The 26,944-nt window shown below is 40.7% G+C and overlaps 1 protein-coding gene across 6 annotated transcripts in view; it reads left to right on the top strand.

The window, feature by feature from the left end:
• Positions 1-26,944, top strand: part of nectin1b (nectin cell adhesion molecule 1b) — a 229,031-nt gene that overhangs the window by 50,095 nt on the left and 151,992 nt on the right. For all 6 annotated transcript variants that reach the window (XM_007569929.2, XM_007569928.2, XM_016680660.1 and 3 more), the window contains exon 2: positions 23,189-23,557. In XM_007569929.2, the coding sequence (XP_007569991.1) occupies positions 23,189-23,557 (369 nt within the window). The remainder of the gene's footprint in view (positions 1-23,188; positions 23,558-26,944) is intronic.

Here is a 26,944-nt window from a genome sequence, read left to right as displayed (position 1 = left end):
CCATCAGCAGAGTTCAGCATTGTCTCACACTTCCAGTCTGATTGGTTTCTGCGGTTTATTATAACAAGGAAAAGAAAAAAAAAAAAAAACCAAGAGAGTACTAACAACCTTGGAGTTGTGTCTCGTCACAGTTCACCGGCCAAGCGCGGTCGAGCCAGCTGAGCTGCAGGAAGGGAAGGAGCGTCACCTCGGCCTGCACGGGCCTGCTCGTCCTGCAGGGGAGTGGCTGAACGTTAACAAAGCGGCGAAGGAGCAGCCACGGTTTTTGTCCTTCATCCGCCTAATCGGCCGAGGAGTCGGACACAGACCCGGCCGCCCTCGGATCCCCCTAACAAACGGTCAATAAGGATCGGAGCGCATCCCGCTGCTGGATGTGGCTCTTTCTGCTTGGCTGGTCTAACGGATAGAGGACGGGCGCGGCCTTGTCACGGGGCTCTCCTTTAACTAGGTCACAACAAGTTTCATTTTAGTGCAGCCAAGCGAGATCTGCTTGTAGCCAGAAAATGGCTGTATTAATATTTAACAGTTTTTTTTTATTCCTGTTTTTGTTCCCTGTCTCCACAACAACAGGATTAAAAGGAGACATTTGTATTCAGAAAGTGGATTGCATTACAAAACTATAAGCAAAATTACCATAAGCATAATAATTGCTCAGTGTTTGGGGGAAAGGAAGACAATACTTTATTAATTGCTGCACATCAGCGATGTTCCCACCTCTCTGCAAATGAAAGTCTTTGATCATTGGTGGAACGAAGAAAAAAAAAATACATTTAAATCCACATTCATCTGCAGTATGACAGTTTGTTGCTTAATCTTGTCTGATTAGCAGCAACAAGGTGATATTTTAACAAAGTGCGGTTAATTCAGACTGGGTCATGATTTATAAATTTGAAGGTGAAATATTTCTCCTGCTCCTTCTGTTCAACGGACAAATCTTCTGCCAGCTGTCGCTTTCTTTCTCCTTCTAACAATTACCGCCAATAGAAAATTCAAAGAAGAGATGCAATTAAAACCAGTCAGATTTTGCTTTATTTATTATTCAACTTCACATATTGGATCGTGTAAAATGCTTTCATCCCCATCCTTCATATTAGCATGATTAGGAACAACATAAACGGAAAGGGAACTAATTATCCTAAAACATTCAAGCCCGTGAAAATATTGAGAAAAAACAAAAGAAAAGCCTCCTTTGCCTCAAGCATGTGCGGCTCCATGGACACGGCTCCATCTATTATGTATGAAGGGTCGGCTGTGTCGCTGTGTTGCACGTGAGGATACGGCGCAGCCAGGCTGGAATAGATAAAAGAAGCAAAGGCCCCGTCTCTGCAGAGATATTTCAGCACAAGACGAGCCGTCGTCAATCTGGGGCTTTTTTTTTTTTTCCAAGATCTGTCTGAATTGTTTGAATGAATATTGTACATATTTTGTGTTTGTCACGACAACAAATTTTGTTGGACGATAAATTGTTGCAAAAGTTATTGTGATAAATGACAATATTATTTTGAGACCATTGTCAAGTGATGGAATGGTAATAATAGCATAATAATTCAAGAACATGCTCTAAATATCCAAAACAAACAGAAATAACAAATAAAATGAATTGTAAATAAAGTTAGCCGAGACCAAAGCACCAAACTGAAGAGTTTCTCATCCAGTTTTTAGTAGAAAGAGAGAAAAAAAAAGATAAATAGTTTTAAATTATCATGAAATTGATTGATTTATTTTTTATTGCAACAGGCCTAATCATAACAATCATCACAACATGATTTTGTTCCATGTAAAATCACAAACGAAGGTTTTGCTGTAATGTTTGGTTGTTAATGATGTTCGATATTTTCAAAGAAAAATATTTGGCCACTTGGATGGACTTTTCTGTCGAAGGAAAACCAAATAACGGCAAATAATCCAAATTGGAGAAAAGCAGAAGAAGAAAGTAAGGATTAGTGGTCAACAACAGAGATGGGCAGAATCAGGTTTCACTGTTACTTTCAGCAAGGAGAGGCATCTAACTGCCACACTTTAAAAGAAAAATCTGAGAATTATGTATTATTTTCACTCCTCTTCACAGTTCTGCACTACTTTGTCTCCGTCCATCACATACAAAAGTTCAAGGGCTTTGAAAACTCATGCAAGGCGGCATGTTCTCTATAATTTAACAAACCCCAACAATCTTCAGTCGCCCACTCACGCCATTAACATGCGTCTTGGGTGACTCACTAACAAAGAGACGGATCCAGGCAAGCCGGGTTGGTTCTGGCTGATACCGGCGCATCTGGACAGAGACTGTTTGGGTCTCTGGGGGTTTCTCTGCCGGTCGGCACGTTACCAGAGGAAGGAGTTCTTCTTGTGCTCACACCTTTACTTAAAGCTTCCTGCTGGAGATGAGATCATCTTAGGCATTGAGTAATTCCAGGTGTAAACAGAAGATGACATTCACACCTTCATCACACTGTGTCTGTTTGCAGCTCAGCACTTCTTCACTCCACCTTTTTTTCACTGAAGTACTACAGTGCTTTTCTTTTCTTTATCCATGGATACAGTCCAGTGTCACACTTTGAATCACCATTTGGAAAGATTCTTCTAAACTCCTGGATGTTCTCCCTCCTTTTAGTTTTCACGTCCTCCAGTCCTCCTCCTCCTCTCCTCCAGAGCATTTGCAGTGCTGGTTTGCAGTTAGTGGTTCATTTATAATCAGTTCCTTCTCTTTTGACTGCCAAAGTGCTGGCCCAGGTCCAGGGGAACGAAGTGGTGATACAGTAGCACCAACTGTTTGTTTATCCAGGGAGAACAGCTTAAGTCGAGGAACAGGAGGTGGTTTTTCAGAGACCAGTCTAAACAACTAAAACGTTGTAATCATTGTGTTTATGTTGCACAGTATTGCATCTGTTTTTCTTAGTTTGTGGGAGAGCGATAAAAATCTGAGCTCCTATATGGCTGCGATGTTAAAGCAGGAGGTGCATGAGCTTGTTGAGCCGTTTGTTTTCTGCCATGTCGTCCCGTGACTTCACGTTCGTGAACGCACCCCGACGGACCACACATCTGCCCGTATAAATCCTGTTTTCAACCACAAACACTAGTCAGACTTTGGCACTGCTGGCTGGCAGTGCAAACGCAGGTTGGTTTTTACTGCCAGCCTTTATAATCTCAACTGGTGATTTCAAGGGATCCGACTGCAGAAAAAGAAATAGGACGGATCATCTGATTTCTCTAGATAAACGTTCTCTACTTGGTGCACCTCTGTTGAAATGTGGAATATGTGCAAGGTTAAGTTAAAAAAACAAAATACCAACCTTGAGAAGCATATGTTCTGCATCCACACCAGCTCCGTTTAGTCCGCTTTAATCAAACTGTAGTTCGTTTGTCTAGAATGTCCGGTTCGTTTGGAGAAATGCTCAATCGAACTCTGACACGGACCACAAAAGTGAACTCTGGTCCCCCTGTAACAGAAACCTGGTCTCTGTTCAGTTGAACTGAACCCTAATGCGGTTCGAATGCATATATAAACACCAAATGGGCCGGAGACTGCTCAAAAAGCAGGAAGCAGAGTCCAGTGCCGGGCATTCTGGGTAAATATAACCAAAACAAATGCATGACTCTGGGAACAATAGCTCTTACTGAAGACAAAAGAAAAATCCTACAATGACTAAAATCTGTTGCTACTCCATTTTTGTTTACATTTCATAAAGAGGGAAGTTGCATTCATGGCTTCTTCAGATGTTTTTGTGTTGTTTCCTTCAGTGGTTCTTGGTGCAGCGCCACCACAGGCGAGAAGGGGAACAGGTGTTTCAAAGGGTTTGGTTGGTTTGACCCAGAGCAGTGTGAAAGAGAACCACACCAGCTGAAAATGTAACAAATGTGGCAGTTTTGGTCCCCAATCAAACCGAGTCTACCGGACTATGAAGTTTGAAAACACCCTTAAATTCAGCACAACCTGTTTCTAGGTGAGCGAATCCACAAGAAGGATGGCGCTGCAGAAAGAAAGCCACACGTATCTGTAATTGACACAAGCCGTGGAAGGGACACAGAAAAGTGCTTCATCCTAAATACATCTGTCATTCTAAAAAGATACTCAATGTAATTGCCGCTCTGATATGCCTGGCAGCTAATGCACTATGCACTCGACAATTATAAATAACTTAAATCAAGATTAAATACATGGTCAAGCTCACTAGGGACACACCTGCCACAGCTGACTGGCCTTTATTTCACTCCGGGTTTCGCCGTGACTCGTGTCGCTACATGTGTCGAGTCCCATTCCAGCATCTATTCACAACACAACACCACAAGCGCACAAACACTGCCTTGTCAGTCGTCCAGACACCCGCGCTGGGCTCATTTGTGCTCAAACATTTCCGACCGGCCCTTTGAGTGTACGAATCTGTTAGTGTAGGAGTGGAGGGAACACTTGCGATCTGTGAAGGGCACAGCGAGGATGGGAAATTTTCATCCAAGCTATCATTTCCCAGCAACAGATGTTCACTATCTAATGCAGCATGGCTGAAAAGAAAGAAAAAAAATCATTCACAATCCTGGTGACTGAAAGTGTTTGCTGCAGTAGACAAGCTACAAGATGGATGTGGATTTTAGTAAATGTTTGCTGCATATGAAATAAAGGGGAATGGTTATTATTTAATTTAAAACTGCAAAACATTTTTTGTTTTAAAATACATTTGAAATTCTTTCTAAGCTTTTCTTACAATAATTTCGCTTGAAAAACTTTTGAAATAACTGGCAAACAAAAAAAAGAAGAAATCAGCTCTCTCTGAGTCTTCTTCCCAAAGTCACAACTTTATGCCATGCATAAGGATGTTCATGCTTCCAATTCCTTTCAGCGGTCAAAGAGCAGCTGCAAATGGAGCTGGCAAAGTCACTTTCACAGCAGCTTGAAATGCTTCTGTCACCTCTCAGTGTCTCCACAACTTCATTAAAGATCTAGATGTGATATATAACACAAAGAGGAAAAGCATGCACGCTTCAGCAGCATATGGTTATTGGCTGCTATTCACCGAGACAAAAGGTGTCTTTACAGTCAATCACTGAAGGATTCCTGTTGTATCTGTTTTAATTAAACACACCGACAGTTCCTTATCAGTCTTTTTAACGAACAATGAAATTATGACATAAAACTGTAAGAACGTGGAAATGAGCTTGTCTCACTCCGACAGTCTTTGTTTGACGTTGTGCCTCTTTTTTAAGTCGGTTTAGTCTGTGATTTTGTTTTCTCGGGGGAAATGTGAAGAAGACATAAACCATCTTGCTCTGATAACAACGAAGCGTAGATTGCCGCTGTGCTCACTGACTCTGATCTAGAAAATCATGCAGGTGACCGAATTGGGGAGGAGGGGTCGGATTCAGAAAGTCACGCGAAAGCACGGATAGCGGTGTGTGTGACACGTAGTTCGAGATATCTTTTTGGTAAAAGTCAGCCGACCAATGAGCTCTAGCTGTGGCATTAGGTTTCTTTTCTTTTTTTTTTTAGATTACTGTGAGATACGGTGTGAAAGTAGAACATTTCTCCTCTGCAAACCCGAGAGTGAGAAGCAGCAGGGAAGAAATTGGTTAGGCATCAGAGGAGAAGGTATCTAAACTTACTAATCTCCAAATTCGGGCCAAAGTAAAATGAAATGTCCATTTCTGGATTCTGACTCCGCACACCGCCTGCGCCCTCCCTGCTTCTTCAGACACTCTTATTTCAGAGATTAAAAAATGTGGCCGAGACACTATTCATTTTGTGATTCGGATAACATGTTTGGAGAGGCTTCAAGTGAACTTCAAACATCCCTTTAATGATCTGTAATCCTTTGGCAAATCTTCAGTGGGCAGCCTCTTCCGTAGTTATTTTTAACAGAAAGTGGATGAAATTTGGTCTGAAGCTATAACAAAAATAGGGATTTAAGGATTTTTTTCCCTCACTGTCACACATTAAATTTGACTAAATATTTCCTGTTTCAGGTCCACTTGGATTGTCAGCTTTAATTTTACTTGCTAAGGCTATTCATTATTTTTCAAAGCTTGTCATAACGAACTTTCATGGATGGTAAAATGTCTCAAAAATTGAGATAAATAATATCATTGTCATTTTGAGTCCATTTTTACTAATATATTGATATTAGAATAGCAAAGTAAGTTTGCTCTCATCAAAAACATAAAAAAATTAATAGAAATAAAACAAAACCACACTCAGTCAAAACCATAACATAACATTGATTATAAAGTAAATTCCCTTCCAAAAAATAATAATCGCCAAAATGAAAATGATCAAGCTCTTTTTAAATCAACCTCAAAACAAGATGTGGAGATGTTTGCTGAAACTGGTCAGTTTCGTTATCCACAGTGAAACGTGGACTGAAAGGAAGTCAACGTCCAAGAGACAAAATTAAACGGCAGTTTGAAAATGCCCCTTTGGGACGTGTCGTGTGATCTGCTGAAACGAAAATTAAAGGGTTTGTTGATAATGAGCATCATTACATGAATTCACCTTTTCATCTGTGATGTATAGAGTTGTTGTGTTGGTGTTTTGTTGCTATAGGGATTGTGTGAAACACATAAGGCAAGAATTTTCTGTAAATATTCAGGAAACATCTCAACACGTCAGCAAAATGGGATTTTAAAAAATTTTGCTTACAACTAAATTAAACTGGTTACAAAGTGGATTAAGGACAACACAGTCAAATGATACAGGAAACTACCAAATACTAAGGAAATGTATGCAAAGTTTGGAACTTAAAGATTTTTCTCCTGAGTTTTGTGTATTCAAATATCAGTTTCAAGCTCCCTTTTTTTTTTTTTTTTAGTGTCAGCAAAAGCAACAATTTCCTGATGTGATGTAATCGAAAGCAAGAAGAATTACCTATGAGGTATTTGCAAGCCAAAGCAGCGCTGTCGGGGGTGGGGAAAAAAGGAGTAGTCCAGGTTGAGTCTTAATGGAGCCATTGATCCAATGCCAGTGGAGGACACACCCAATAGGGGACTGGCTCACAGCGAGGAGACAGGTGTTCGCTCGATATCTGTCCCACTTCTCTGACCTTAAAGCTTTTAATCAGCTCTGCCAGGGAGCTTGTCAATCCTGTCAAACAATGAGCAGGCCACAGTCTATACACAGCGAGGGAGGGCAACTCGAGGGTAAGAGCTTTAAACAATACTCCCGAAGCAGGAAGGGAAGAAAACAACAACAACTGTGTGCATCATATACGCCTGAGCTGCTGCAAGATGCTGTCGTGTAGGGAGATTCAGCGATGGTCAGCACTTTAGAAATGTTTAGGTATCAAACAATGCAAGTTGCTGGTGGCTGTAGAACTCCAGCTCTGACTTACAAACTGTCACCTAGTCAGTCTGCACAGAAACCTGAAAATAAATTAAACTTTTATTGCAGTGGCTATGAAAATTCAGACTTTAGTGTAAGCACATTTTTCAGACTCCAATGTTTAGAAAAAATTGACTAAAATCATAATTCACACAAATATGGCCATCCTGCTTAAAGGGGTTTGTATAATAGGACAGTATTTTGTCTACTTAGACTCAGTGCAAGAACAAACAGACAGTTCCTCTCTACACTGTCCAAAGTAATCACTTATTTACTTTAATTAGATTTTTTTAAAGATCCTTGTTCTTTTCATTATATTGGCATCACTCTTAGTACACTAACACTATTAGCTAACTGGGTTGATTTGATTATACTCTTGAATCACCATCCTGTTGAATAACCCAGTGAGGACCCACATATTAGATAAATATTGAACATAGGTACAAGTCCCAGTAGTGTTTAGCAAACCGAACAATGAAAATGTATGTCTGATTGCATTGAAGGTAGCGTCTTATAGTTGTTATGGTAACTTTAGTTCGTTTACTGAGAAAGTCCAGTTCGTTTGGGGAGGTGTGAATGCGTAATATGGACCAAAAAAGCAAGCTCTCGGTTCGGATGAAGTAAACTCTGGTTCAAATCCCTACATGAACACCAAGGCTGTTCCAAAAGCAGACTATACCATACTGCAGGGCATTCTGGGTAAATACAACCAAAACAAACATGCATGTCTAGCGCTAGTGGGAGAAATGGCTCCGGGTCTTTTGCCAAAGTCTGACATTTTTGTTGCGCTCATGTCTTCTTCGTGTAGTTTCCTTCAGTGGTTCTTGGTGCAGCGCCACCAAACTAAAGTGCGTTGAGAAAGCAAACCACAGCAGCTGAAAGTGAAACAAATGTTTCAATGTTGGTCCCCAACAGAACCGAACCTACCGGACTACCAGGTGTAGAAACACCTGTATTGCGTTTAGACGCCATACGGTGGCAAGATAAATATTGGTGCTGGCCCAAACAAGTGACAATAAAAACAAAGGTATTGCTTCCGTTGTATTTTAAAGGCTCTGTTAGTGGCCAAACAGTTGTGCCACATGTGATTTAACAGAAAAAGTCATAACTTGGGAATTCTCCACCACTGAATAAATAAACTCAAATTAAAGGTCAAATTTTACTAAAACTGTCGCTGTGAGCTACTGCTAATACAATTAAAGACTGAATGGGTTTATTTTAAAGACTTTCTACCCATCTTTACAGAACAGCCAATAAATGTGGCCGGCACTATAAAAGGCCTGAATGAGCTGCTGAATCTCCCCGCGACTGCCTGCTTACTTCTTCCTGCCGCTGATCAATAGGCGCACGGTATCAGCGTCTGTCAGCCGTACTTTTCCTTCTTTGTTTCGTCAAAGCCCCACGAGTGATAATTTGTTCCATTCTCGCCGGCTAACTTCACAGCGCCTTCTCCTGCGTTTCAAGTCTTAATCTGTGAGGTTCAACTACAGAATATCTTTTTTTTTTCTTACATGGAGGGTAATTACGGCGCTGGTTTGATTGCAGCTATTAGCTCAAGCTGTCAGACGAGTAGTCACACAGCAGTCACACAGTTACAATTTGACCACAGTCAGATTGCATTGAGCCACATAATTATCTCCAGTGTTTTCTTGCGGTGCGATTTGGTATTCATTTACACATTTTAATGCACGGATGTCTAGTAAAAAGCTGCTAATCCCAATTATCGGACATACGTTTCGTCTGCGCCTGTAGTGAATGGAGGTGTTTATTGTCACTCTTGAACTTTCAAACACACGCACTGCATTTACAGGAAGGAAAAGAAGTAAATATTATTTTCCTGGCTAGGTAACGTCATGTTTAAGGTTCCCTGGGTGTGATAACAGAATGGTTTTATTGTATCACGCTGTTCAGTTAAGCGCAGAAATGTGCAATGTTCTGAAATTACTTTTATTTAAAGGGCAGATAACCACTTTTTGTTGTTTTTTAGCTTGCAGCTTATTTTCAGGAACAGATCAGAAAAACTGTTGTCTGAGTGCAATAGCTTGGAGATTTAACAAACCGACACCCTGCAGAGAGATTTAAAAGCTCTCTGTGGTGAGCCACTGTAATTGTAGCAGTGGGTGAATTAGCTCTTGCAAAACAAAGGTCTAATTAAAAAAACAAAAAAGTTGCTCCAGTTCTGACCAGCATTTTTACTGTTACGCCTGTAGGAACTCATGCAGAATTCAGAGCAACATGTGGCGAAGGGCAGCACTACTGCGCTCCATCCAGCCAGATAAATCTCCAGTCACCCCAGCACTTTCTCTGGTATCTCATTTAAGGGAAGTGAAACTGAGACATGATGAAAAACTTAGGTGTGTTTTTTTAAAAAACCTCTGTAAACGTTGACATCAGTAACCACCACATTCCCAACTTCTGTTTTACGTCAAGACCACCCAGGGTGAAGCTTTCGAATAAGGCTTAAAAAACAAACCTGTCGCTGTTTTGAATCGAAACAGTTAATCCGAGCTGCTTCTCTTTGTAGCCATGTTTTGGGATCGACTGGTTTTTCTTTCTTTTTGTGTTTTTGCTAAATTGCTTCTCTATTCTAGCTTTCCATTTCCAAATACATTGTTTGACATCTAAGGACTAATGGAGGCTGGAGTAACTCGTACCACCCTACTCGGTTTCCAGCCTCCCCCCCCTCCGCCGCCACTTCACTGTGGCTTTGTGGTTCACGATGCCATGCCAATTGCTTCTCTCCTAAAAGACCAGTTGCAAACTGTGCAGTGCTGTTATTCCATTCGCTCTTTTAAAGCTCTCCATCAATAATGTCACAATAAGACGACAGGGAGTTACAGAAGCCGGAAAATAATTCTCCATGAAATTATTCTTGCTAACATTATTATTAAGTCTCTTACTTCCACGACTGTTCTCTAGTTGCCGGTTGTTTTGCGTACAACAGCCATTTAAAAAGTGCCAGAGTCGCGCTGCGTGATGTCATGTATACGCTTGATGTACAGAAAGCGTGGAAGCATATAGAGCTGTAAGAATGTGTTTTATGGGATGAAGCTCAAAGGCTGGTGGGAAAGACAATACTTGATCCCAGCTGGAAAGCACATGCAGCAGAATATGACCGTAATCCTGAGATGTGGTGAGCATTCCAACCCTCCTATGTATGTGGAACATGGAGCCTGGCTCCCCTCGGAAAGAACGGGCTGTGGTCGTGGTTACGGAAATGGTTCAACCCGGGTCTCGGAGTTCTGCCGAGAACCGCTGGATTTCATAAACGCTTATGATCCAAACACACATTAAAAGCACGGGGAACTGTGACAAAGACAAGAGTCCAGAATTCATCCTGAAGCTCGTGTTGTTCCCAGGCAGCCATTTTGCATTTGCTGCAAACTCTTGCGCCTATTTACAGTTTATTTGTCGTCGATGCGAAAAGTTTACACACTCTTATCAAAATATGTGGGTTTTATGGTGAAAAGAATGGACTGAAACTGTTTGTACTGTCATAATTTGACCTGTAACGTGTTCAATTCAACATTAATCCAAACCAGAATATTGTAGGGAAAATAAAAACAGCATTAAAGCGTTCACTCTGCTTAGGTTGAAGCCCATCATCATGGCATATCTTGCTTTTCTTTGCATCACACTAGTCACATGATCAACAACCAGCTGTTTCCACTGCGCAAACCACAAAGAAGACGACAACAGGAAGTAGAGGGTAATGGCGAGGCATGTTTTATTGACTTATTGCCTGAAGTCAGTAAAATTATGTGTGATTTCAACTGTTTTTCTTATTTAATGGAGACACTGCAATTACAAAATTGTGTTTTTCCCACCATTACTGAATGTTGACAAAACAACATTCATGTTGGAATGGAATTATAATTCTTTCCACTTTGACTAAAGCCACATTATATGCTAAATCTGCTTAGCTTACAATGTTTCTTCTCATCTCTCCTTCAACTTTTTATTGTTTTTTTTTTGTCTCCTGACTGATACCTTTAGATAGTTCTTCTGATTCTTTGGAACAGAATGCTCAAGCCTTTCCCTTTCCATCTGTCACTGGAAGCTCTCTGTAGATCTGTAATTATTTTGTTTTTTTCACTAAAATATTCAGTTTGTTCCTTAATTGAGTCGTATGCAGATTAAAGGTGGAAAAAGTTCTGAAATGGTCGATGTTATAGCTCATTTATTTGCCTAACAAAAACCAAAAACAGGGTTTGCAGACATTTTAGAACCGCTGTAAGTTCTTTGATTTAGTTTCCTCTTTGGAGTTAAGAGTATAGAGGATTCATTGCATAATGATGGTGGGAAAAAAATCTTTTAGTGACTGCAGAGCAAATGTCACAGTTATAAACCACTGTGGGTAACGCTTATTAAAATGTACATGCATTACCAATGTGAAAAATAATTTACATAACAAGATAAGATAACACGTTAAGGGGGGGGGGGGAGTAAGGGTAGCATATCTAACATTATCAGCTTAAGCAAAGACACACATTCATTCCTCCAGTGGTGACATCAGGATACTAATCCATGCCTTAATGATGAGACTTCAGGGCAAAATTCCTAATCGTGTTTGTCTGTGTTTAACCCTTTGTAGGCTTGCACATAATTTAGGTTTTACCAGGATAGACGAGTCGTTTGTACGAAGTCTGACGTGAAATAGAGTATGGTTAAAAAAAGTTAAAGAGCAGCTTTTGTGGTATTTCTTTTGCAGAAATGTGCAGTGCTCTCTGCGGCCCCTGGTGATCATGACTCAGACACATACTAAGTGTGCTTGTTAATTGATAGCAGACAGGGGCTTCAGCCCACTGCCCACTCCAGCTGGAGTGTGAATTCCCTCCCCTGTATGTTAATGGATCTGCTGTACCAATGCCCCGCGCCATGCTGGAGAAAAATAACTCTTGCCTCTGCATTCCCTTTTCTATCGAGCTACAGTTATAGATGCACTTTGATGAAAGCCATTTCTGCGCTTCTTTTCCCTCCATGCATTCATTTAACTGTATGATATGTGCAACATTCATTAATTCAAAGAAATCTATTGAGGCCATACCTCAGAGCTGAATTTTTTTAATCAAATATTGATTGTTTAGTCTCTTCTACGGTTTAATAAAGCAGCGGTCATGCAGCAGTGCTTTCCACCATGCTTATAGTGGAGCTATTTATCCAGCCTTCCACTCTCCATTCTGCATGCCTGTGAGATATCCGCTGGCCTTTCTAGAGGAAAAAAAACCTCCACCAGTAAAGGTTGATAGGGGTCAGACACCAAAAACGATACTCTGCGCTCTCACCGAGTATTTGTAAAGGTCACCTTGCATGCTGTTTACAGATTTACTCTCATTTTTTGCGGTTTTTACTCTGCATCAATTACCCGTGTCTGCCGTGAAATGTACAGCCAATGATTGATCATCCAGTTTCAGCTGAATAGTTGTTTGATTTTTTTGAAATCTTAATGTTTATTATGTATCCAACACAAGTGCTTGGCATAATCATATGGAAATATCCAGTGTTTGTACTCTATGCAAGACTTATCTTTACTTGTGGACAATGGAACAGATGGTGTGAGAGAGGGATTTGTCATGCATGACTGTCCAGGGCCAGACTCTTTCTCAGCACTTTTTGGCAGGACTTTACATGCATTTCATGGCGTATTTACTGAGTGCTTAGCGGAGGTATAGGGTACTGCTGTGGTTCTGGCTCAAGACGCAGCCAGCCCCCGTTCCGATACACCCCACCAGCGTTTCTATGGATAATCCTCCGCGCTTCATTGTCCGGCACTTATTCACTTAAGATGGTTCGTACTTGTGAAAAATAGGACATTAAAAAACGGCATTGATGCCAAATAATGCAACCAAATCGACAGCTGTTACAATCAGCCATGATTTAGGATGAAACGATTGGTTTTCAGAAATAATGGTCAGAGTTTTTATATTTTGTGACATTCCACCCATAAACTTCAAGGTATTTAAATAAGATTTTATGGATGAACCAATATAAAGTAAGTACATAGTAACTAACAATTATTGGTCTTTCACATACATAAAATGCATGATTATTTTGTGGGATAAGGTGGCAAATTATAAACAAGTTAAATAGGTATGAATACCTCTGCAACTTAGGAGAATGAAAAGTGTTTCAAAGCTAACATCAGGTGGAAAAAAATTACAATATGCCTGTAAAATAAATGGAAAAATGTTACATTTTTGGCCTTTTCTTATATAACAATAAGTTTATCTTTAAGACTATTTCTGACTGGCAAAGATCTGAAATTTCTTTTTTGCCTCTCCAAGGACTGCACCTTTATTTTGCAACTGCATTACTCTGGCGTTCTCTCACCTGTGTCCAAAGCGCATGTGGACATGGCCTCTTTGTCACCCTGTGCTAATACAGAAACATCCACAGGAGGTTTGTTGCCTGCAGCAACGTCTCTCCTCTACTTTAATATCCTGAGTGCTGTAATCTGCTCTCCACAGCTGACCCTCCGTGTGCCACTCTCGCTGCTAACTCCTCCTCCTTAACTCCCCCCGAAAATCCTCTGCATCATATTTATGTAACCCCGCCCGTTAACTCCTCGCCACTCCGCGCCTTCACCTGCTGCCAACAGGGTTCGTCCTGTCTGGAGCCATAATGCATCACAGCGATGAGCGCCTGTGGCCCTCGTCTTTTTATTTTTTATTTATTGATCGGTCCCTTTGCTATTAAGACATCCTGCAGACGCTCCCCATTTGAAAGCCCGGGGAAACTTTTGCATTATTGAAAAATAACCAGCGCACATCAACGTGTGCGTTGAACCCATTCGGCGGCCGTGATGCTTTGTTGACTAATCGTCTCATCTGTGTAAGTGCTCCCTGGTGTTTTGGCTCTGGATCGGTCTGATAAAACGTGTTATTACATGGCTGTTATTGCTCTCACGCCGCACCGACGTTTTATTCCTTCAGCTCACATCACCTGGTTCAGTTTCTGGCTTTTTCCCTCTGATTTTCAGTCACACACACACACACACACACACACATACAACTGTAAGGATTACAGTCACTCATTGGCCAGGTGGGGGACTATCCCTGCCTTTCACTCATACCCAGATCTCTGTTTACTGACATTTGCTTGCTCTCGGGTATCAGCGGGTGATGTCATCTCTCCGTTTGGTCAGGTAACGTCAGCCTTGTTTATTTTGTGTCGTAGAACCGAAACTATGGTGGCCTTGTTTAGTTAAGCTGCAGGGCAATGGAGGAGGGTCAGAGCCTGCTGATGCTGTGTTTACACTCAATATGAGGCATTTCTCCCTCCCTGCTTCCCTCTCTCTCTGTGTCTCTGTAGGGCAAAAGCCTTTTTTTTTTTTGCCCTACTCTATTTGTCATTGCCCCATTCAAAGACAACTAAAAATGCTCGATTCCTTCTAGGGTGTTTTTTCATTAGGTTAGAATAACAAAAACATTTGAAGTGTAAAAACATGCCAGTTCACCAGATCATGATATTAAAATGGTAATAATTCCAGTAAGTCACTTAGATGCATGTTCCCTTTGAGGAATTGGCTATAAGCTACATTACAGGGAAGCTCAGCTGATTCAAATTCTTACCCTGTTTGGACGGTTTGACTTATAAAATATCAAAAACCCCTGATAAAACCACAAGAAATTCACCTTTTTCCAGTCTATTTCCAATTCTCTTAAAAAAAAGAACTTAACTTTAATGATTTATCTCTTGGCTTCTCATGAGAAAGTCTGAAGTTTTCTGCCACCTCTGGAATATAAAGTGGACCCCCGTCTGTTTGCGGTTCGGTATTCTTGGACAGTTTGCCCATAGGTGGACGTATTAAAAACATTTGAAAGAAAAAGCAGCTCGGGAAGCTGGAATATATGTGTAAAGCTACTTGAGCCACTATTGGCTGGCGTTTGTAAAGCAGCCAATCAGTGAAGATTGTCAGTTTTGCTTTGTGTCGATTGGCTGAACTCCTACGTGTGCAGATAAGAAAAACTGCACATGCTAGCTGCTGCTGTAGCGCTAATATAGTTCCAGTTCTGCGCATTAGTGGGTATTGAGTTATACTTCATGTTTTAACTGTTAAAATATTCAGCTTTAAGCGTTGTTAGTGTGGGTTTCAATCATTAGAGATCCTTCAAATAGTTTGTGATTAGTGAAACTTTTACTGTATTTATGAAACTGAAAAATTCGTCCGGTGTCGTTCCTTGTGAACGTGACATTGTGTATCGTCTCATCTCATTAATGTGACTTTCTTTTGATTTACTGGTAAATACAAGACATAGTAGATTCAGAAAGGCAAATAAGTGGTTCCCGAAAGCGGGCGTAATGAACTCCACTTTGTCAGCTCGATTTGGTTCTCAGGATCCGAACAGTGGGGGTATTGAGTGGAGGTGTTTAATTTGAGGATGAATCATTATCTTGCTGAACTAAGATGAAAAGTTCTCTTGCAGGGAAACTAATGCAATCCCCCTGACATTTCAAACACCTGAACACTGGCTCCAGGGGCAAAATGTGTGTGGACTTGTGCTCTGAACCTCGTGTTGCCTCAGAAACAGCAGATGCTGTGACATTGGGTGGGAATCGCTGCCAACCTGAAAGTTGTAATTTTATAGTTCCCATGTGGGAAGGAGGAAGGGGGAATAAAAGAGAAAACGCTGTACTACTGTTCAATCTCTTACGTTTTTGTCGCTCTGTGAAATTAAGCCATTGCCATCAACTCAATGAAATTCACAGCCGCTTTTCATGGAGCCTTCCCAGATTGGGAGGTTGCCTAACGTAATAAATATTCCAGATAATCATTAATGTTTACAGCGGAGCAGATGTTACATTGTCCGCAGCGAACGGGCGTGTTGTACAAAATAGCATTTCGAATTTGAACCAGATAGTGGGAAATTAGGAGCAGGTCTACTAACCATCTGTTCCGGCGAGGTTTCGCTTGCCGCTGCATTTGAATGTTTGCTCAGAGAGACAGAGGGTAAAGAGAGCTGCTTTGGCAGGTACACTGTTATTTACCCAAAGAGGCCTGGCCCAAGCGCCGTCTAATAGTGACTGAGTGTAGATTAAAACAAATTCTCTGCCACATTACGTTCCGCACAAAAAAAACTGAACAGCCACCGCCATTAAAAGCAGGATATGGGAGCTCCTGCGAGGACAGCGAAAGCTTGAACTTCAATTAAATAACCTTCAGCAACACTAAAGAGTAATTTATTGGACAAAGTGTTATGAAAATCTTTTTTTTTCTTTTTTTATTGCCATATATAATGTAAACACAATGCCACAGGATGAGCTCTAAATTACTGCAACAAACAAGAACAAAAGGACATTCAAATGGTTCCATCAGGGGTATAAACAAGCGACTAATGAGAGGTTTTGTGTATGAAACAGTGAATTTGGACCCCCTCCCCGCCTCCTCACCTCGTACCCATAAGCATCTCATGTGTGGTCATGAATGGGGGGAACAGAGGCCTGTGCCATCGCTGTGGGAACTGTGACTACATTAAACAGTCATTATCCCCACAGACTCAGGCCACGTTTTATCTTTCAACACCCAACTTAAGTAACAATGAAGTAACCAAAGCTTGACAGATGATGATGAGGGGATTATGCCTTAAAGTTACACTTTGCAAGATGTTTTCTTTTTTTGCAGCGTGGAAGATTAGGACGCAGAAACTCTTCCTGGTATCAGGAAGTGGGAGCTTAGTGCTCCATCCACTGAAAAGTGAAACACGTTTTCGTCTCCTCCCCCTGAAACTGTCGGGGAAAAAGACATTAAGGTCTAAACAAAATGCGGTTTATTGCCATAACTTTACGCATTCTTGAGGTTTTGAAGTTTCCTGGAGATGCCTCATGATGCCTCACTGCCTTTTAGAGTGCCTAACATGTGCGGCGGGGCTTTAAAAAGAAGACACCGATGATAGCTCCTTGTTTAATCTTCCCCTTCCTCCAGTTGGAAGTCATTCATAGGGAAATCTTTCTGAAACTTGGATTATCGTTGTGGAATCAATGGGTAAACAGGCTTCAAAACAGAAACAACGAGTAAGTTAGTGCTTTTAAATTAATATGGAAATATTAGGGAGAAGCTAAGAGCGCTAAACGTTTCAAAGTTAGCAAAAAAGCTAAAGCGCTAACAACAGTGAGGCTAATCTTTCAACCACAAATACACACAATTTATACCCATAAAGAATAGAAAATATATGAAAGATGATGACCCTTGAATAAACCACAGCAACTCTCCATGGATGTTTGAGTCACAAAGCTACTTTTCAGACGATGAGAGAAACTTCTTATTTGTTTTGACAACCAAGAATTTGATGGTATTTTTTATTCTACTCACAGTGAATCATACTGAAATGTAATTATGTGACTCAAACAAATAAAATATACAATCAGGAAATGGTTCTGAGTTATTTTAGTTGGGACTGACGCAGTAATTGGTAGGGAGAAAATGGCAACCAGCTGATAGGAAATGGTTTTCCAAACTGGCAAAGGTGGAAAACAACATTTTTAAATGTATCTTTGCATGACAGTCAATAAATGTGCAGCAGGCAGCATTCAAAACAATCCTGTTGATAATTTTAGATACTCCAATACACCTTAATATTGTAGTATAATCCACCCTTACTGGGTTACACATGAGTTGTTCTATGAGATCCCAAATTTGTGGGAAGGAGGCTTCCTCAGATTTCGGTTTTCAGCTTAGAGTTTTACGCTGCTGTGATTGGAAACAGCACAGACTGAAATAAACGAGTTTCATGTTTTTGTTTTCACAGCAGTAGAAACAAAATGCAGATATGAAATGTTAATGTGATTGCACTTTCATTTTGATTTGTTACGGGGAGAAATCAATGTTGTTTTATTATTCATCTTTCTTTTCCCAGCAGTCTCATAAAATATCTGAAAGTGGCTAATTTCAGTACAATCTAGCTTTTGCGGTTTTAGTGATCGGGACCCGTTCCAGTGGAAGCCGCGTTGCTGCTCTGTATTTTCCTGGACGCTGTCCACATGCCGTAAGAAAGCTGAAAGCTGTTAGGTCCCAAAGTGCCATATGCAAACAACACAAAGCACATGCTTTCCTCTCTGCCTGACAAGCCAGGCTTTATTACAGTTCAGCCGTTTTGTGCACAGCGCTGTGCCGAGGCCTTTGGAGTCTGTTGCTATCAGTGCAGGGCCAGACGGCACAGCAGCTGTTTTAATAGTGCCCCCTAATGTCCCCTCTGATCCAAGTCAGCTCACCTGGTGTGAATCGAGTCTTTTTTTTGTTTCAATTTCTGCCATACTTTTACCTCCGTTTGTTTGTCCTGTTGCTTTTCTTTTCAGAAATAGCCTTCCTTTTCTCTCTACTTGCCTCACTCGCTCTCTGTCTGGCAACTCTTTAGCCAGACAGAGAGTTGCCTCAGGTGTATTAGAGCATGACTGTCCCCCCAGTCACCCTCTTGTCAGTGCAAGAACAAAGCTCCAGCTCCACAAATGATAATGCCATCCAGGCTCAGACCCGCAGCGCACCTACAAATCTCCCAAAAGCTCCACCTTTCTCTTTGTTCCACTCTCCCTTTCTGCAGGTTTGCATCTCTGCTACTTTGCCTATCTCCCTCTTGGTGTGCTCCACCTCCCTTTCTGCACCACTGGTTCCTACAAGCCTCCTGAAATCTATCACATTAATACCTCTTGCATGGTTTGCATGTGCTATTTTATGGGTTTGAAATGGCGTAATGCAGTCTGTAATTACAGTTCTACTAAGTTATTGGCCGAGGAGGACATGGTTCTCGAAGCAGGGTCTCAATGGGCGTCCCTAGACTTTGATTAAAGGGTTTTGGACCGTGTGGCTGGTTGCATTTGTTCTCCTTTGTTTGGTTTCCATTTGTATGATCTCATTGTTTTATTTTACGCCTTTGCACAGATCTTTTGTTTTGGCGTTTTCTGACCACACTTGTGGAATCAGAATCAATCGGAAATATTTTAATACTGGAAAAAATCCTAAATTAATGCAAAATAGTATTCAAAAGATTATTTTATTTATTAATCTAAAAAAAACACTATTTAAAAAATAAAAAAGTAATCATCCCCCTATGATTTATCCCACTGCACCCAGACTCGATTACTGTTCTACCTGTAAAACAAATCAAATGAATAAACAAAATGAAAAGCTATAGAATATGCTTTGAATAAGAAACAAATACATTAATATTTGTCAGTAATTCCCCAAAAATTATTGATCCCTCATAAAATCTTCTCCGATGGGTGAAAAACGTTTACGTTGGCGATAATATTATTGTTTTGAGACTATTTTCAAGTAAAGCATCTCAAAGATCAGTCAACTTGGATTTATAACAAACATTTAACACTGGAAGACATTTTAAATATCCTAAATAAGTAAACAAAGTCTCTGTAAACAAAACTGTGCTTCAAAAAAAGGGGACATTTGAGACCAGAGCACCAAACTGAAGCTTTTTGTCATCCAGTGTTTGGAAGGAAGAAAGACATGAGAAAAACAAATGAGCTCGTTTTAATTTATCATGCGATTAATTGATTTATTACCTATTGCAACAGGCTTAATTGGCTGCACCCCAAACAAAGACTGTGGATAGTAGCTTTTGTAGCACTAAGACTGTTTCCACTGTGTGTATTAGCGCTTATTAAGGTATATTGGGTGTTTGGAATATTTTAACTGGCACCTCCGATTTGTGGACAGTTGTGGTCTTATCTCTCTGTCTTGCGTTTGTTTTATCTAAAATATGCAATAGTGTCAAAAACAATTTTTACAGCAGTGTAAGATGGTGGCATCAGACCCAAACGAAGGACCGGCAGAACGAGGAGGGAGGAGCTGCGGGTTTTGTGTGCCGTTATTGTTTTCTCAGCGAAGCGGCTTAGATAAGACCCGGCACACACTTATGGGTTTTTACAGCTCCCCCGCTTCGCTCCGACTTAAGATTAAACTTTAACTAGTGTCGCCCAAAAGTAAATTGTGTTTGCTGTTTCGGAAAATATCACACTGTAGTTGCCGTAACTGGTAATCTAAGCCGTGATCAAATGGGAGTAAAGCATTGCCTTGGGCTGTATGAGGACACAGGTGGTTCTTAAGGTACACATGACAAGGTTGCCAGTCCTTTCTGTCAAACTGTATTAGTGAATCAATCTGTCATCAGAAGCCCTTTTCTGATGTGTTCAGACGGAAATGAAAGATGATGTGTGCTCAGCAACTTCAAAAGGTTGTCAGTTTGTTTTATATGATTTGAAGTCGGCTGCATAGGCTGGGTTTGACTGAAAGCATATAACAATAGATTGAAATTGCCTCTCTCTCATAATGCGCTGCTCTCCAGCGCTCAAATCACCATGAGGGTTATACGCCCACTGTGAAAGACGGTAAAAAAACAACAACTCTGTTTATCTTAATAGTTTTCCACCCAGAGTCTGCATCATTTCCTCTCCTTCCAGGCTACGTTGTCCCTCGATGTCCTTCGGCTGACTACCTGCGGTTTTTACAAGTCGAAATCTTAACATAACAACTGCTGCGTCTGCTTGAGCTAGTTTCCTCCGCTTTCCTTTGTATTCTTCTCAGATTGACAAAACCGGATATTGTTTTAGAGCAATGGATCTCTTTTATATACATTTAAAATCCCCCCACCCTGTGGAAACAGGAGGTAGCGATTATCCATCACTGCGGCGCCGTTGCTCCCTGTTAAAGAGCCACTCTGTTTGCGGCCTGTGTGTTCGGGCCTCGGCTCTGTCACTCCCAGACATATTTTCTCTCGGTTCACGACTCGTGGCTTTATGAGGCCATGGTGATTAACAGAGAAAATCCCAGCCTGTCTTCCTGTGGGTCCTTGTCTATCCATAGGAGATAATTATAGCTGCGGATGGCTGTAAATACGAGCCGGGCCGGGGGCTGTCGGATGAGGAAATGGGACATCACCAGAGCTCACCTGGAAAGGGACGTAAATCAGAGCCTGGGAAAACAAAGACGTGTTGAAGGCAACAAGAGGCAAAGGCCGTCTAATGGCTCATCTGCTCTGATTTCACTCACTACAGAGTCCAGATTTAAAATGATCCACAATATAAACAGCAGAGGAAGTCACTCTAAACAGCTTCTTTTGCCTTATTAATGACTGAAATCCAAGATATTTGGTTTCCATTTATAATAGCAAGGACAGAAGTCGTAGAGGAGATGCACCATGTACAAACAGTCCTGGGTTCGATTCCCAGTCACGTCTTCCCCTTCTCTCTCTGCCCTTCTTCTTCCTGTTCAGCGTTTGTTGAATAAAGTCCTTTAGTGCCAACAAAAAGTCTGCTGTTGAGCCTTTTTCTTTCCCTAATCACACACAGTAAACTTACTTTATCTAACCTAAATGTATCTATCTATACATCACTGTACTGTTTTAATACACACCATTTTTTAACACATCTAGTTTTTGCAGTGTATGCAGTTGAATTTTCTACTAAACTAGACTCCAGGAGAAAATTTCCTAGAAAATCTATGAAACTTATATGCTTTGTAAATGTTACAGCAATAACCCAATAATGGCATTTATCTTCATGTTATGCTATGCAGACGCTCCTTCTGCACTGATGAAGGGTTGCTCATTTTTGCATGTTGAATTCTTGACAGTTAAGCTCGACCTATATTCTGATTAATTGAGCTAGTATTAATTTAATTACCACAAACATAAAAAACAATGCAAGAGCAGCTTTAAGATCGTTTGGTTTAGTATTTGTTGAATAAACACCCTGATACATTAAATAAATCATCTTTCTTTAAAGAAAACCTGCAGTTTTCTGAGGTTTGGAGATTTTCACTCTTATCATCCTGATAACTCTTCCCGTTGGCACAATAACCTTAAGTTTTCATTCATTTTTATTTCATCTCCAGTTATTTTAGGATGTTCTTGTATTTCCTCGCTTTCGAAGATCAGACCGCGTTTGCTTTACTTGAACGGAAAGCTTTCATGTCTTTCATATTTTTAAGGTTCGCCAAGAGAAATTGACCTCTGTGTCCTGAAACATTTACATAGAACAACAAAGGCTTCAGCTGTATTTATTGCATTGCAATAATTGTTGCAGGTGCCAATAGAAGAATAACAATTATTCAATTAATATTCCCCACCCGCCACTTAATAAATACACTCAAATTAAGGATTTAATTTCCCAAAACGTTTCTGCTGTAATAAAAACCTACGCTATTACATTTTTATTTCTACACATTTTTTAAAAGCAAGGGTCCCAACAAAGGCAGAGCGGGAACCGCGTGCAATAAACTCTGCAGAACAGATGAGGTTAATCATCCATCCTCGCTAACTGATTGTTTTCCTTTTTGCTACCAACCTCCCTTTGGGCAAACCCAGAAAGGAAGAGGTGTGTGATTGTGGAGTTTTTATTGTAGCTAATGCGTGCCTTCTCATTGTTTTGCACGGACTCCACATTGTGTCTTTTAATAGGAGCTCCAGGCAATCATTGAGGTATTTGTGTGTAAAAAGTAATTAAAATTACAATGGGCTACCCGGCGCGTTGCTGGGCGGGATGGAGGGGAGCGCGGCGCTCGATGACTTGGCTCCAACTCCCTGCCCTTGTACTTGTTCATTAGCGATGCATTGGTTCTTGCTCGACCCGCCCATCTCATCAGAAGCAGGAGCCTCGCAGACAAAGACGAGGCTGTATGGATGTGCCCATTATGATAATAGCATGTCCCCAACTTTTTTTCACACAGGTATAGGGAATAGATATATCTGGCACAGAGGAGTGTGTGGTTGAATCCACGAGGTGGACTGTGGATGTAGTTTCCAGGAGGCTGAATTGACTCTTTGACTTTCAGTGCATGTACTTGCTATTGACTGAAGAGCTGGTGCTTGGCCTTGGACTCTTGTTAATCGTAATTAATTTTTTTCTCTCTCCTCTCTTTCTTCCTCTCTCTTTGTGCAGCCGTACATGGACAGAGCGTACAGATGGACTCCAGTAAGTCCGGCTTTGTGGGCACACAAGTGGAACTGCGCTGCATCTTCGTCAACAGCAATCCGCCGGTGAAGATCTCCCAGGTCACCTGGCAGAAGCTGTCCAACGGCACCAAGCAGAACGTCGCCACCGCCAACCCCACCCTGGGCGTGTCCATCCTGTCGCCCTTCAAGGAGCGGGTGGGCTTCAAGCAGGCGGCCGCTCTCCAGCGCCACCAGATGGAGGACACCACCATCGTGTTCTCCAACCTGCAGCTGTCCGATGAGGCGGCCTACATCTGCGAGTACACCACGTTTCCGGCGGGCAACAGGGAGAACATGGTCAACCTCACCGTGTTCGGTAAGGAGGCATTAAGAGCCCCATCGCCAGTCGGCTTGATTTTGAATTGAATCCAACTGCAGCCACTGTTTTTGTTTCAGTCGGTTCTTTTTCTTCAACCAAGGCCTCATCTGGTGTTAACTTCCATAGAAATAGTTGCTGAATTAAAAAAGTGGTTCTGAATAAAGTGTTTTCTGTTCGAAGATAGGTTTCTTTATTAAAAAAAAGACCTGTTTAAAAGGGTCGAGAGCATTTTTTTTGCTCAAGGAAAGACATCAATAACGCACAATAATAAGGTGAATAAGCAAAGAATATTGCTAACTCTTTGCCCCTTAGCTAAACTTAGTTCAGAGGGGATGTGTTGTTTATATTCTCTTTGCCTGAGTTGGCTAATTGATGTAGATGTTTTCTCTATGACTGTTTGCTTTGGTTAAATTCACATTTTCTTAATTTGCTGAGAGTTCAGTGATCTCTTCCAGCGTTAATCTCTCAAATTTAGACAAGAAAATCATCACCAAAAAAAACCTAACTCCTTGAATCTGATGGAATACATTTGGAAAAAGGAAACGCATTCAAACTGCAGCCTGACTGCTACTACAAGCTTTGACAAGTTGTTGAACAAATGCAGATTTACCAGAACATAATTGTGCAACTGTAATTCTGAATCAGACGTTTTAATCCAGGAAATGAAACAGGTTAAACATCTCAACATCAGTTAAGAAGGTACTTCTTCAAACGTTTTTTTTTTTTTGCTTATCTGAGGTGATCTGAAATCTGTAAACAAATGAGGTTTCTGTTTGACTTAAGACAGAAACTGAACACATTTTTCTGAATCAGATAATAGTGTCAAATCCAGAGATTTCCTTTACAGAAATCTCTGCCTTAAAGGAAGTCTGATTATATTTTACCAGATGCTCCTCCACTGTTTTGGCATCTCAGAAATTTTCCCACCCATTGAACTTTCTCACATTTTGTAAAATAACCACCAGTAACTATGTTTCCACCCAAATGTCAGGCAAATTTTAAGCAAACGTTTGAAATTTTGCAAAGAAAATATGAATGTGGCGCGTTTCTATCTGCTGGTTCAGAGGGAGTCAACCAGACGAAGCAGAGCGTAATTTCGTCGCATTGCAATAATAAATAAGATGCAGAGGTTGCAAACTAGCACGGATCACTCATCTCAGAAAAATGGAGAGAGTTCTCCCCTTCGTTCTGGAGGTTTGGACTTTGACATTTCTCTGAGTTTTGTGCCTCTGGTAAGCCACAGACCCACCAGCACATGGGAAAGTTTATTTGGCAAACACTTTTTGCACATTAACTCATTCTTGGAAAAGGCTACAACCACCTAAAGGAGTTCTTTATCATTATTATTTTTGCTGTTTCCATCAACAGCTTCTACTGCGATACTTCATAAAGTGCATAAAAGAAACGTTGAAGGGAACTAATGAAATGTAATGAGAATTTATGTCAGATCAACACAATGTGGTACATTACTGAGAAGAAAAAAACCTTAATTTAATTTTTTTTTATTCAAAAAAGGATATATATACAGGCAACCAATTGTCTCCAGAAGACCCCTAAATATTAAGTAGAGGTCATAGTTGAATTACACAGTAAATAGGGATTTATTGTGAAACCTTTAGATGGTTGTTAACAGTATTTGTCTGATCTGAAATTGTCTACTTTGTTTTGGTTTGTCCCATAAAACCTCAAGAGAATACATTGAAAATTCTTGTTACTGCAAGACAAAATGTGGAAAAGTTGTAGCGAATCATGAAGTACTGTAACTATGTTATGTACAGTGAAGGCCAGAGCATTTGAAACAAATTTCCAGCTGCCTATGACCCAGTCGGTCTGCAAGGCCCTCATTCCTCTGCAGAACTCACTGTACTTGTTGTGAAAATCACACTTCTAATGTGATGATCGGCACATTAACACCGAAACCAGATTATAAAACAGGAAACCGCAGCAGAGAATAGTCACTAAAAATGAAAGGTGGGACAGGAATCAATAAGGCCACTTCAGAGAGTGTAATTTGGTTTGAACTGTCCCGTCCAGCAAGGAAAAAGCAGCGCTGGAGATGAAGCTTATCTTGAAAAGAAGCAGTTTTGAAAAGGTTGTTGGCTAACTCAGATTAGAGAGTTAATTAGTAATGAAGTGCTGGTGTGTTTTCTATTGAATCCCAGTAAAAAGGAGAAAAAACACTTGACTTGAGTAGTCCCTGTTGCCTGAGCGCTTCTTGTCAGCTCTTAGTTCACATTTTACGCCGCTCTGCCTCCCCAGGACTCTTCAGGCTGCGTCATAACCGTCAGGAACCTGCATGCAGATAACCAACCATCAGTGTTCAAAGGGGCTTCTTCGTTGCTCGCTTTCAGTTATGCATTCGCTTAAACTCCAGCCTGCCTTTTGATGTGCCGAAAGTAGATTGCTAATTGGCAACCCACAAAGGACTGAAATTGGATGACTGTGCATTTGGGTAGGCAAATCTAGCTTTGACAACTCCTTTGCCTTTGAGGAGGGAAAGAGGCTGGATTTAACACTATTTTCATCCCAGCCCTTTAGTTTCATCTACTTCATACTTGATTGTAGATGAAGTAGTCACTCTTCTTCCTCACTGAGATTGTTTAGTAAAGATCCACTGATCAGAGTTACGAAGCCTAGATGTGCTAATGCTAACCCTATTGTTATTCCTCGTTAAGTACTATGATTACCCAAATTAAAACTAATTTTCCCGTAGCCTCCCTGCCATGAAAGTTTATTAACTGCTAGCGGACTCCTGGTATTTGCAAGGGTCAGAGACCACAGCTGCCTGTGAACAGCTAAAATCAGCAAATGATTGAGACCCCCTCTTAAAATGCTCATAACTACTTATTTTAATAGTTCAAACAACAAATGCCAGCCAACAACGTGTCAAGTAGAATTGCGTGTAGCTGTTTCAGCTTCCCAACCTGCATTTATTTAGAATATATTGATATTTCCACAAAGAAGCAGAGTTTTTGCAAATAATCTAGAGTTATGGTCTACAGAAAAACATGTAAATTGTGAATACTGAACCTCTAATGGGTGCAGGTCCACTGTATTTGTATTAGAGATGTCACGCTGTATGCTACAGATTAGCTTTGTCAATGAAGACAAAATAGGTCGACAAGGTGTCTATACCTTAAAATGCTAACAATTTTACCTGGCTAATTGACCTGCTAACCCTGCTAATTATGAGAGGTTAGCACAACTGCTAAGAGAATATACACCTTTACTTTTTCAGGAAAGTAGTTTTCTTTAAAGTGTATTTCATTGCATTTACTTTCAGTCCAAAGTCTTTTATTGTTATTTTTTAAATGAAAAAAAATTGGTGAGGTCAAAGGCTAACAGCTAGTCAAATAGAAATTTAGTTGATTTTGTGAATTAAAA

Source organism: Poecilia formosa, unplaced genomic scaffold, assembly GCF_000485575.1.
Source record: "Poecilia formosa unplaced genomic scaffold, Poecilia_formosa-5.1.2 Scaffold252, whole genome shotgun sequence".
Classification (NCBI taxonomy): domain Eukaryota; kingdom Metazoa; phylum Chordata; class Actinopteri; order Cyprinodontiformes; family Poeciliidae; genus Poecilia; species Poecilia formosa.
The sequence above is the reverse complement of the archived record's forward strand: the minus strand, read 5'-3'. Positions and strand labels throughout refer to the sequence as shown.